We start from the raw sequence: 13,284 nt of genomic DNA, 5'->3' as shown, positions 1-13,284 counted from the left end.
TACCAGCTGAAATGAAGTTACGAGTCATAGTCTAAAGCCACTTATCGAAGACCCTGAGAGGACTGGGAGAAGCGGCCCGAGCCACGACGTCTGGCTGCCTCGTTTTGCGATGCATTTTACTCAATTTGTTGTAACTCAAAACCACGTTGTGTATGCACGCGCACATATTTATCGTGGCAACTTTTGACCCGCTCAGCGATTCGATGGATTATTCCAATTGAGGTTTGCGATTTGATTCAAGAAACACGTTGGGTTTTTTTTTTGCCGTCTAATTTTCTCCCTCGGTGTGTACTGTACCGTCTGTCTCATCTGTACTGTCCACCTCGTTAGTACTGTGTATATCACCGGCACTCAGGGCAGAATTTCTTCTTCAGCTTCTGAGCGTTTGTTCCACAGTCCTTGATCCGTCACCATCTCCAGGGTAACGCCGCCGCGTGCCACCGCGTACGCGTTGACAACTTCTCCTCCCTCTTTCTCTTTCCCGCCGGTCGTCACATTCTGAACTTTCTTTCTAACGACGATGTCTTCCGATCCTTCCGGCCAAAATGTCCGAAGCCATCTCGGTCGATTTCCCCTCCCGACTTCTCCTCCTCGGGTCGACGACCGCCAACCTTCACTCACTCATTCCTCACTCGCTCATTCCTCTCTCGCGAGATCTTTCTTGGGTCAACTCCACGACTCCATCTCTCATCGGTCGTCACGCTCGCCGTGTCTGCCAGCAGACTCGCGGTTTCATTCCTCTTCTCGCAACAATTCCCCGGGGAACGCTGCCACTAGGCTGGCCTCAAGGAGGCAATATCGGCATAAGGCACGACCAACCACGATGAGCAAGGTTATTTATGTACGGTGCGAAATAAGTGCCACATACATACACCCAAGGAAAAGGGACCGCCTACCCATAGCAATCCTATATTATTGTCCCCTGCATTCCTATTATTCTATGAACGGGTTTATATATATTCTAGATTTGAAGTTTTTGTGACTGCAAGGATCCATACTCTTTAGGGTTTTTTTTTTCGGTAAAGTCACGTAGGTGAAAACAAATAACTCTCTTCATATGCTGCAGTAATTTTGCTGGAGCAGTCAACATCTGATGACGGATGCTTGTGTTGCTTCCGAAACGTCGTGATTTAATTTAGTTGTTTTATTTTATTTTGTTTTCACCTACGTGACTTTACCGAAAAAAAACCAAAGAGTATGGGTTTATATATATATATATTTTAAGTATGAGAACAATAAAAAGAGAGATGAGTGTGGCTGGGTGCCAAGATTATTTGCAGAATAGCTTTCCGGACTGTTCCGGCTGAGGTGAAGCACCGCCCGTTATCGTGTCCCATCTCGCCTGCGACCGTCTGTGCTGAGTTGGGTTTCGTGACCACACGGCTGCTCCAGGCGGACGGACACAATGAGAAGAGAACATCCCTTTTGCATCGATTCTCAGTGGGGGTTTTGTCGTCGTCGTCGTTGTTGTTGTCTCGTTTGTACAGTTTCGCTTTGAACCATCACAGCCCAGACGTCAACGCGATCGCGTCGGACGGTCGGCGCGGACTGTGAAGCGTCACTTCTCAGGCGCACAATTCGGCGCGTGTGTCGCGAGATTTTTGGGGTAAGTGCATTTTTGGAATTTCAAGCAAACGGAGTTCCTGGAGTTTCTGAAGAATTTTGAAACTAAAATTTTTTTTTTTTACCAGGTAAGGCCCACTGAGATCAAAAAGAAATTCTTCAGAAGCGACCGGACCACAAATGCGAGCTCAGCGAAGCGGCTTATCACGTGTACATTTATAGCAGCCAAATATTCCAAACGCGTGATGTTGATTCTAAATGTGGAGGGAAAATCCGGAGGACCCGGGGAAAAATCCACGCGGCCACAAGGAGAGAGAGACACGTAAACTCCAAATATACAGCAGCAGGCGTCAGGGTCGGGATCGAACCAACGACCTCCTGCATACCAGGCGAGGTAGTTAACATCTCCTCGCCACCGCAGCACCCCTAGCGCTATATCAATCGGTGCGCGGCGCACGCCGAGTACGAACCGCGCACCGCACGCGGAACAAAGGAGACGGGATAAAGGCTGAAAAAGTACGCTAACAAAACCCGGGGGGAGCTACACGCTTCGAATTGCAATGAGATACGGGGAGAGAGAGGAACGCGCGGATCGGGGACCACAATGCGAACGAGAGAACGTCGTCGCGACTGTTTGGGAGAGTTCGTGGCCTTGGGCAGGACATCTCACGAGACGGGTGGATGATGACCAGTGGCCGAGACTAGGGGGGGTGGGTGGATTGGCGGTCAAGGGAGAGAGGACACATGAGAGGCTAACAGCAGTGGAGATGGAGCGATGGGATCAGCTGGTGGGCAAGAGATGGATCGTGGAATCCTCAGTCTATGAGGGATGGCAACGGAGTGAGAGTAATTCATCCATGCCTGATGATACTGCTGCTGCAGCCAATGATGACGATGCTAAAAATGATGCTGCTGATGATGCCGCTGCTGCTGATGAAATCGCTGCTACAAGTCATGATGATACTTTTGCTGCCGATCAAAATTACTCTATCACTGCTGCTGCTGCTGCTGATGATGATGATGAAAATTTTCTACTGATTCTGCTTAATGACATTGCTGCTGCTATAAATCAGGAATGCATAAATGTGTGTTCATTAAGATGATGCTGATGATGAAGCAGAAGCAATGATCCTGTCACAATCGTCACCAAGAAAACAAATGCACGATTTAATTCAGCTCGCATCACTCAAGCCGCAGCGGGACAAAAGGAAGGCATGAAAACACACACACGCAGAGACAGACACACAGACACGTCTTCACGTGCAGCGGATAGCAATGATAGAACACAGTCTACGATGATCTGCTGTTTGACGTCTCCGCTATGATAGCAGCAGCCTTGACTGACGCCACTCTGCCGTACGAAGTTCGGCACGAGGTTGGAGTGACCGAATTCCATCCGTACACCCCCCCCCCTCTCCGTCTCACGCACGGCTTTCTTTTCGGGTGATGGTGGTGGTAATGTGGAGGAGGTTGGTGGTGGCTTTGTCATTGTTAGTGGTGGTAGTGATTGTGCTGATGGTGGTGGTAGCGGTGATGGTGGTGGCTTTGTCGTTGGTGGTATGTGGGAAGCGATAGTGGGAAAGAGTGAGAACGTGTGGGTGTGTGCGTGCACATTTTTGCACACACGCTTGTATGGGGAGCGGTCGTGTAGTGGTTAGCGGGCCGCGCTATGAACCCAGCGACCCCAGTTCGTTTCCCGCTCACGGAAACCAACACCAGCGACGATTTTCAGAAGCGGTCTTGGGCCTCCCCCTAGGTCGACTCAGCCTCAAATGAGTACCTGGTGCGGCGTGTAAACATCGCCACTAGGGAGACAAAGGCGGACGGGCGTGGGGCTGGCCACCGACCCCCTCGTGCGCCGTGCCGGCCTTCATCGGTGTTACTCGCCAACAGCACTTGCCCCCACAAGTCTGTTAAATTCTGAAAAGGGGTGATCTTTGACCTTTTTATGTTTTTTTATGTATATATATGCGGTTGTGTGTGTGTTGTGTGTAGGTGTGCGTGTGTGCTTGCGTTTAGCGTGTCTCTCTGCATGGTTTATGGCTTTGGGCCATAACCTTGACCAGCCCGCAGTAAACCGGATGTTTAACAACGTCATATTCACATGCAGCGTCGCACGTAAGTGCGCATGACACACAAACTCCCATGAGTCCGTGTCATAGCCCACATTACAAATATTATAGACAGTGTAAGAATCCAGTGCTGTGCTATACACCGGTCTCTTGTAAATAAGAAAATAAAAGAATCTCAATGGGTTTCTCACGATGGTTAACTAATGGACATTCGTCACGACAAGATAATGCATCTCCATGGGCTCTCACCTGGCTAAATAAAGGACGCCGATCACAACAGTTAAGGTATCTCAATGACCTGTTACCTGGTTAAATAAAGGATGTCAAGAACAAGAGGTTGTGAATCTCAATGACCTGTCACCTGGTTAAATAAAGGGTGGCAATCACGATACATAACACAACTCAACGGAGCTGTCACTTGGCTAAATAAAGGACGTTGATCACAAGGGGTGATGAATCTCAACGGGATCTTAAATCATTAAGTAAACGGTGTCAATCGCAAGGGATCATGAATTTTAACAGAATTTCAATCTGACTAAATAAAAGATGAAACTGATGAAGAGATAGTGAATCTCAGCGGGCTCTTGAATCATAAAATAAAAGTTGTTCATTAAAACCGCTACTTTGTACACAAACCACATTTTTTTTTATCCAGAAAAAATTCTGTGCTTTGAAAACACATTTTGTTTCGTTTTTACACAGAAAGTCCCATGCGATAAAAAAAACAGTTTTCATTGGAAATAGTTTTCATTTTTTTACCGAGGGGGAAAAAAACTCCCGCTTAAAGGTTTCGAATATATTTAAATTATACAGTCAATCTCGACAACAAAGTCTTGCATTCAGAACGCGCGTGCTTTTACAATAACGAAAAAAATGCAACTGCGTACAGAAAAAAAATTGGGCAATTTTCACCGGGAGTACATTCCTCACTCACAGCCGTTGCGCGCTCGGCATGGCTTCTCTACGTCCTCGTCGAACCTTTGACCTTTGACGCAGTTTGATAAAAAAACATTTGCGGTGTTTTTTTTGACCACTTTTATTTCATACTCTTTGGTTCTTTCGGTAAAGTCACGTAGGTAGAAAAATAACAAATAAAATAGATCAGGTCCTCAGGCCGCTTGCGATCGAAACGTCGTGATATATTATTTTTTTATTTTATTTTTCTACCTACGTGACTTTACCGAAATAACCAAACAGTGTGGATTCCTGAAGTCACGAAAGCTTCAAATCAAGATTGACACTTTTATTTCAATAAGCCCGAAGCGTCGCGCGACGAGATGGCGTGCCCGCTCAAACCAACGGCGCAGGAGCGCCTCGGCCCGTGTTTTAGAATGGCCCCGGGGACAAAGTAGATTTCACAGAACTACGTCTGAGATCCCTTCCAGTGACCTTTGCAGTGCTGTTAGCGAGCGCCTATGAAGGCCGGCACGACACACGAGGGGGTGGGTGGCCAGCACCACGCCCGACCGCCTTTGTCTCCCCAGTGGCGATGTTTACACACCGCACTCGGTAGGTACTCACTTGAGGCTGAGTCAATCTAGGGGAGGGCCCGGGACCCAATCATATATTTGAAATCACCACCGACGTAACGCAGTGCGCAAACAACTGCACCATCACTCCCCACGCTAACACACACACAGGCATACAAACACATACATACCCACGCATAGTAACACAGTGCACAGATACACACACACCGTGATTAAACGTGTGATAGTCGTCACTGGTGTTAGCGGGAATCGAACTCAGGCCGCCGGGTTCGTATCGCAGCGCGATAACCGCTACACTACCGCTCCCCACTATGCAGCATATATATACAGCACACACGTAGGAGTGCTGAAGTTTCCCACGTAAACGCTGCAGTCACACCGATGTCATTAATTCAGCGCTGGAATACTGTACAACTCAAATATTGTTGGGATGTTTCGCGTGGCAATTGTTGGTCATGCTGACACCATCGAGTCGCTTCGCTTGAGAAGTAGTTCACTCGTGGGTGGAGTCAAAACGAGGGTCTCAGAGATACAGACTGCACTTTGACCCCTAAAGCACTTGGTCACCTCTGAGCCACTATCTTATCAACGTGTTTCATTGCTTCACAGACAAAGGACTAATCACATAGCCCGACAATCACCCATACAAACCTCGCTGAGTCTCAAGGCAACTTTTCAGGAGGGTTCTGCTGATGACGTTTGACCAACTCCTCTACTCAATCTGAATATTGTTATTGTTTATAAAACATATATATTTATCTTGGTAGTGTGACAGTGTATCCGTGTGGCAGGGCAGCAGCATTCCAGGATTAATGCCAAGGATTGAAAGAACAGAAACAAAACCTTCCAATATATGGAGATAACCTGCCAGCAACCTACATGCTGTGCTGCCCGCGTAAGATTACAACTTAGTTCAATGGATTCATAGCTCGGTGCACTAGCAGCCTACCCAGAGCTGGAATGTAGCTCAGTTAAATTCCTTTTATTGAGATGGTAATTGGGTTCCCCGGAATGCTTTGCTAGGTGGTTTGAGCATTATTCTCACAATAACAAACCCTTCCCACAATGCAATGTACCAGCACCATGTGATACGTTTTACTTTCAATGTGAATGCGTTTGTTTAGCAGTAAAATTTTGCAATTACTGAAGGGGATGTCTCGTTTTCCAACATCGACTATTCGGTAACTATACATATGCAAATGCCAATGTGAACAAAAAAAACTGGGCATCAGAAAGGATGTTTAAATTGTAATTCTCATCAGGTCCCATGATGTAAAAGTTCAAAACTCCAACTTCTCATCCCCGCTACCTTGCTACTAGCCTCTATATCAATGGGCTGAGAAGGGGGGTCGGTGCATGACACGGCGCCGATGAAATCGTTTGCTTTTTTAAGATCACATCGTTGTTGGCGAATGTATTGCGTTTTTTGTTAATTCAATTAAAATATAGTAATGACTATAGCTTGTAAGTTGATGGATGTGGTGAAGAGCTATGAGCCACCACCTGTAACACGTCGGCTTTCGCGACCAATATCGTCCATAAGATAGGATTTTTTGATAGATCGCAAAAATATAAATGCGTCGTAAATACTGGCGAAAAGTCGAACTCAGATGGTAAATGTTGTGGTTTTGCTCTCCAACACACCGGTGTGCTGTACTAGTAACGAATTGGCATGTTCTGTTTACGTGACAAACCATACCAATTGGCTGTGTCGGGTGGTGGCGGGTTTAACGACGACACATTTATATTTACGCGATCTAACCCTCAAAAAAACCCCGATATTATGGACCACCACCCTTGTTACCACCTTTGACCTAAGTGTAAAAAAAAATAAAGACGCGTGACCAAGAATTCGTCATCACGCGAAACCAACATTGTCCGGAGCGCCGCCTAGCGGACAGAACGAGGTACGTTACAGCCGGTGTGGAAAAATTAACCCGTAAAAACAAAGTTTTTCACTATACTGTAAATCCTTTATATGCGTGGCGGCTAGAGTCCTCTCGTCCTCTGGCTTGAGATGGCTGCCACCTATGGGTCAGATGATTGCCTGCCACCATTAAGCAATTGGTAATTAAATATAATTTATTTTTTCCTAAAAAGTGTAAAATTTTGGAAAAAAAATTTCACGAAAATAAATTGTCACGCACAACGAGTCTGTGTGCAAAATGTCAGCTCAATTGGATCACGGGAAGTGGGTTAAAAAACGACCGAAAGATTTGCACGGTCGTAAGCGTGCAAGCAAGCAAGCAAGTGAACTTAATATAAAGGATTTAAAAATAAAAACGCACCTGGGCGTTGAAGGATAAAGCCTCGAGATGATTCAAGCCACTCGTGCTACGGGCAATTGTACGAACGATTAGAGTGTATGATGATCATTCATCTCTGCACATTGTTGACCCAGCAAAAGCCTCAATGAGTCTTTATAGGACTCTTTTCTGGGAGAGGTGCTGCTAAGTTTTTGTAGGAGGCAGCGACGCATTGCTCGGCGTTTCCCAATCAAGTATTTTACGCACGAATCATTTGTTGTTGTTGTTGCTGTAAAGTTTGGACAATGACGCCGGCACACGATGGCTTACTGTTCCTAGAATTACGTCACGGGAACGTTAACGTGTACTGAGAAGCAGACGGCGCCTATCTTTTTTTGGCGAGTACAAGCCGTCGCGTTGACCAGGGCGGCCTGTCGGATGCGAACCGCAAACATCTGCAACGAGTGGCGAGCGCGCGTGCTTTTGCCACTGGGCCACGACACCAAACAAACGCATGACTATAAACAATGCATTACTAGCAACAAGCTCAGTCAATCCGTCAACATCGTGACATCACCACAATCATCACTCACCTATTCCGACCGTTATCCTTGCCGTTAGACACCAGGTAATGCTGCTGCTGCTGTTGCTGCTGCTGCTGCGATGACAGTTGCACCTGCTGCACGTGCTGCTGATGTTGCTGCTGATGATGTTGATTCGATTGATGATGCTGGTAATGTTGCTGATAGTGTTGCTGTTGTTGCTGCTGTTGCTGCTGCTGTTGTTGCTGCTGCTGGTGATAGTTGTACTGATGGTTGTTGTTGTTGTTGTTATTGTTATAATTCCACGCCTTTGCAGACACTGGTGTCACGGCGAAGATGATGAAGACAACGACGTGAACCATGGAAGAGGAGGAGGGAACAGGACAGCTTCTGAAGTCTCGGCGAACACGAGGCATCTTGATGTGGTTCCGCCACACAATTTGACAGACACGTGCTCTTTCTCTCACACACACACAGGTGTATGGACACGTGCGCGCGAGTGTTTCGCTGCGTTAAGGTTCAGGCACGTGGTCCGGTGTCGAAGACTTTTCTTATTTCTTCCTTGGGAGATGCGTGCTGGCGAATTCGCGAATGTCAGAGGCAGGACTCGCAGATGTTCCGTGAGCCACGAGAGATGGGCGGGTGACGGCTGCGTGATGGGGTCAGTGGAGGGTTGATGAGTCGGCGATGGGTGAGTGAGTGATGGGTGGATAAGTAGGTGATGGAGAGGTGAGTTATGGGTGGATGAGTCGGTGAAGGATGAGTGAAGGGTGGATAAGCGGGTGATAGGTCAATGATGGGGTGGACAGGTGAGTAATGGAGGTGGTGAGCGATGGATTAATGGGTGAGCGACGGGTGGATAAGCGTGGTTGGTCAGTGATTGCGAGCCGTGGGTGTGCGTGCGTTGTGTAATGAGTTCTGGGTGGGGAGTGAGCGATCGAGGAGGCGAGTGATGAGTGACTGGTGGACGAGTGGGCGATGTATGTGCGGCTAGCTGGATGGTTGAGTGATCAATGGTATCGATGAATGACTTCACGCTGATTAATCGCTTGTGCGCATCTTTTCACTCGCCGATGTGGAGTTCGCTGCGTCGCGGACCCAGCCGTAAAATCGACGCATTCCCCTCTCCACACAGCCGCGCCAATAATAACAATAATGACGATCGCGTCGCAGTTGGCGAGCTCCTATTAAGGCCCAGTGGAACAAATCAACCTCGAACTTTACGAAATAACCATAAAAAACACAAATGGAAAACACCACGTGTCTTATCCCCACGTGCACGCCAATTATCCGTGCATCAACACGCGCCTCCAAGTTCTGCACACGGCACCGTTCAAAACAAAAAGTGCGTCTCGCGTTCTGCTGGGAGTATTCGCTGGGTCGCCACTCGGTTCCTCCCGCCCTCCTTCCTCTCCCTGCCCCTGATCTCTCTCTCTCTCTCGTTGTATCTCTTCACCTGTTCGTCACTCCTCTTAATTGCGTATCTTCCTTTTTGTTGCGAACGAGATGTGTGCGGGTTTTCTCTTCCTCGCTGTCAGAACCTCCCTGGCGCTGCCCGCGTCTCCCCCCCCTCCCCTTTGATCGTCTCTCTACCTCGTCGCAATCCTCTTTCTCCCTCCACGAAGTCCTTTTCCCAGGAGCTCTTCTTGTCTCGCGCTTCTCTCTCTCTCTGTCTTCACTTGCCAAGTTTCGTTCCTTTTAATTCTCCCCACTCGCGATGTGACTTCTCATTCCTCGAGTTGTGCGTTTCTACCTCCTCTTGTTGCTGTTATTTTATTATTTTTATTCTTCTTCTCAGTTTCACTTCTCGTTAAATCTCCCCCCTCCTCCTTCTTCTTCCTCCTCTTCTTCCCTCGTGTATTTGTATCCCTCCGCTAACTCCGCTTCGTCTCGCTCCTAGAACTCCCGATCCCTAATCTCGTCCTCGCATTATACGCCACTTCCCCTTCCTCTCATAACCAATGGATGACGAATTGTATTCTTGGTTTTCTCGTTCCGAGCTTATTCTCTTTAATGCTCCGCTTTATATCGTCCGAGTCCCGCTCCGTCTCCTCTTCTCGTCCTTTGCTGTCCCCCTTCTCTGCCCACCTCTTCTAAGCCCCCAACGCCGTCCCTCCCCCTCTTCCCATGCCGCTCGCTGCCTGTCGGAGACGCGTGACGGAGAAGAAGAGCCACAAATCACAAACACAAACGCCAAACATCCCCCCCCCCCCGAACGCTTTTAGCCGCACACTGTTGGGGCGAGTGCTGCTATCGAGACATCTCTGAAGGTCGGCGCCGTACACCACGTGGCCAACACCAACCTCGGCCGCCGTTGTTTCCCCAGTGCTAATGTTTACGCACCGCACCGAGTACTCATTTTAGGCTGAGTCGACCACCGCTGTTTTGTGCCGCTGTACCAGACATAATAGACTCTCACGCACAAACTCAACAACAACAACAATCGCCACTACGTAGCGGTGGCGTCACCAATGAGCTTGCGCCAGGCTAGGGTCACTTTGAGGGCACGTGAAGTGTCAGAGGCTGGAGGTCACGGGACAGACCCAGGCGCCACGGGTTTGACTGAGATGAAACGCAGCAGGGAGCACAGGTGGTGGTGCATGCATCTGCCAGTCATCTCAGTAAACGCACAAACTCTCCACATACCCTCACAACAATACGTGGTGACACAGGGAGACAAAGGGAGACAAAGGCGGCCGCGCACGTGTGGCTCTGAAAGCCCCAACCGCCTTAATAGGGGCTCGCTAACAGCACTGGCCCCCGCAGCCTGTCAGGCGAAACAGGTGGATGGTTGATTGCGTGCGCGTATCTGTGCGTCAGAGGTATCACTGACAGAGACAAAGATCCCCCGTATAGCCTAAACAGACTGTTGGGGCAAGTGCTGTTAGCGAGCACCTGTTAAGATAAGCACAGCACACGATGGGAGTGGGTGGCCAGCACTACGCCCGGACGCCTTTGTCTCGCTCGTGGCGAAGTTTACACATCGCAGCAGGTACTCATTTAAGGCTGAGTCGACCTGAAAGAGGCTCAGTAACCGGTTCGGATATTCGTCGCCGATGTTGGCCATGAGCGGGAATGGAACTCGGGACGCTCGATTCGCAGCGCAGCGCGCTAACCACTGCGCCACCGCTCCGCACACAAACTCATGCGAAAGCACAAACTCCTCACACGCTCACATTGTCACTCTTGCACACTCTCAGACACACCCCCACACTCTCACTCACCCTCACACTCACACTCTCACCCACCCTCACACTCTCAGACACACCCACACACTCGTCACCCACCCTCACACTCGTCACCCATCCTCACACTCGTCACCCATCCTCACATACCCTGTCACACACTCCTTCGCTGTCATACTCTCTCACATACTCTCATTCTTACACTCACTCTCACGCACGACTGTCACAACCTCTGTCCCACTCTACTCACACACCCTCACTCACTGTCCCACTTTCATACACTCTCTCTCTCACACCCCCACTCACTCACTCACCCTGACACTCTCACTCACTGTCACACTCTCATACTCTCACTCACTCTCACGCACTCTCACACACCCCCACTCACCCTGACACTCTCACTCACAGTCACACTCTCACACACTCTCACACCCCCACTCACACACTCACCCTGACACTCACACTCTCACACTCTCACACACTCTCACTCTCACACACCCCCACTCACCCTGACACCCTCACTCACTGTCACACTCTCACACACTCTCACGCACTCTCACACACTCTCACACCCCCACTCACTCTCACACACTCACACACTCTCACGCACTCTCACACACTCTTACACATCCTCACTCCCCCTGACACTCACGGTCACACTCTCACACCCTTTCACGCACTCTTACACACTCTCACTCACTCTTACACATCCTCACTCACCCTGACACCCTCACTGTCACACTCTCACACCCGCTCACGCACTCTGACACCCTCACTGTCACACTCTCACGCACTGTCACACTCTCACGCACTCTTACACACCCTCACTCACTGTCACACTCTCACTCACAGTCACACTCTCACGCACTGTCGCACTCTCACTCACCCTGACACCTTCACTGTCACACTCTCACGCACTCTCACACACCCTCACTCACTGTCACACTCTCACGCACTGTCACACTCTCACGCACTGTCACGCACTCTCACACACTCTTATACACCCTCACTGTCACACTCTCACTCACAGTCACACTCACCGGGAGGTCTCTCTGCTCTCCACTCGTCCCAAGGCGCTGCTTGGTGCGTGACGGTTCGCGCCGTGAAGCGACCTGATGATGAGTGCGGCTCCTGCTGCGTGATCAGAGGCAGCGACTCTACAGGGAGAGAGAGGTGGGGGGGGGGCAGGGGGCGGGGTTGGGGGGGGGCAGATGAAGGGTGAGCGAGGGGGAGTGGGGTGAGAGGTAGGGAGGGGAGAGGGAGGGGAGAGGGAGGGAGGAGAGTCGGAGGGAGGGAGGGGAGAGGGAGGAGAGATGAAGGTAATAGAGAGGGGGGGTGAGTGGGAGTGGGAGGGATCGGGGGGGCGGGGTGAAAGAGAGAGTAGAAGGGAGAGAGGGCAGAGGGAGAAGAGATTATTCTGTCTCTTGTATAGCATTTTAAGGAAACGAAGAGGAAAAAAAACATAACCGTTGTGTGTTGACATTGGTAATCCATGCGATGGCATCACGAGTTTCTTGTTGCATCATGCCCCCCCCCCTGGTGTACGCGTGTCATGGGCAGTGGTCGGTTACGTGGTGAACAGATTTCCCCTTCACCACACTCACAAATGGGGCGACTTTCATCTTGAGAGACGCGAAGGGAATGGAGAGAGAGGGAGTGAGAGAGAGGGAGAGGGTTTCAGGGGTTATGGAGGAGAGAGGGAGGGAAAGGGGGGGGGCAAGAGAGGTGATAGGGATAGGAGGTGAGAGAGAGGGGGGGGGGTAGAGAGATGGAGTAGAGAGACAGGGGGTAAGGAGAGCAGAGCGTGAAATCTTTTGTGAAATCTTTCATTTAAAAAAGGGGGGGGGGTGACATCAAGCAAAGCATAAAAAAACGAAATGATGAACGAAGCAAAGTGCCGACTACACCGAGCATCTTCTTGTTTCCACTGATCGTAAAAACAAAGAGAGAGAGGCTGAACAGAGAGGGAGTGAGTGCACGGGGTGAGCAGAGTGACAGGTTAGGGTGGAGTGACAGGGGGGAGGGAGAGACAGCCTGTGAGAGGTGGTGGAAGAGAGACGGGGAGCGGAGAGAGGTGATGGCGAGTGAGAGAGGTGGGAGAGGAACCCACGTGGATTCAATGAAACGAAAATTAATCAAATAAATCCGCAATCGCAGCTGCAGAAGCGGCGGCACTGTACGTGCGT

At 49.7% G+C, this 13,284-nt stretch overlaps 1 protein-coding gene across 2 annotated transcripts in view; it reads right to left on the bottom strand.

Annotated features, from left to right (window-relative positions):
• The window catches only part of LOC144945246 (EMILIN-1-A-like), a 33,494-nt gene extending 20,768 nt beyond the window's left edge, over positions 1 to 12,726 (bottom strand). The window contains exons 1-3 of one of the 2 annotated variants that reach the window (XM_078873625.1): positions 12,703 to 12,726; positions 12,139 to 12,255; positions 7,965 to 10,054 (exon numbers count right to left, since the gene is read on the bottom strand). In XM_078873625.1, coding sequence (XP_078729751.1) covers positions 7,965 to 8,329 — 365 coding nt within the window. In that variant the 5' untranslated portion in view covers positions 8,330 to 10,054; positions 12,139 to 12,255; positions 12,703 to 12,726. Of the gene's footprint in view, positions 1 to 7,964; positions 10,055 to 12,138; positions 12,267 to 12,702 lie in introns of those variants that run through there. The other variant, XM_078873617.1, reaches the window with a different exon arrangement.
• Positions 12,727 to 13,284: the final 558 nt, after the last annotated feature.

This window comes from Lampetra fluviatilis, chromosome 2 (assembly GCF_964198595.1).
Source record: "Lampetra fluviatilis chromosome 2, kcLamFluv1.1, whole genome shotgun sequence".
Classification (NCBI taxonomy): domain Eukaryota; kingdom Metazoa; phylum Chordata; class Hyperoartia; order Petromyzontiformes; family Petromyzontidae; genus Lampetra; species Lampetra fluviatilis.
The sequence above is the reverse complement of the archived record's forward strand: the minus strand, read 5'-3'. Positions and strand labels throughout refer to the sequence as shown.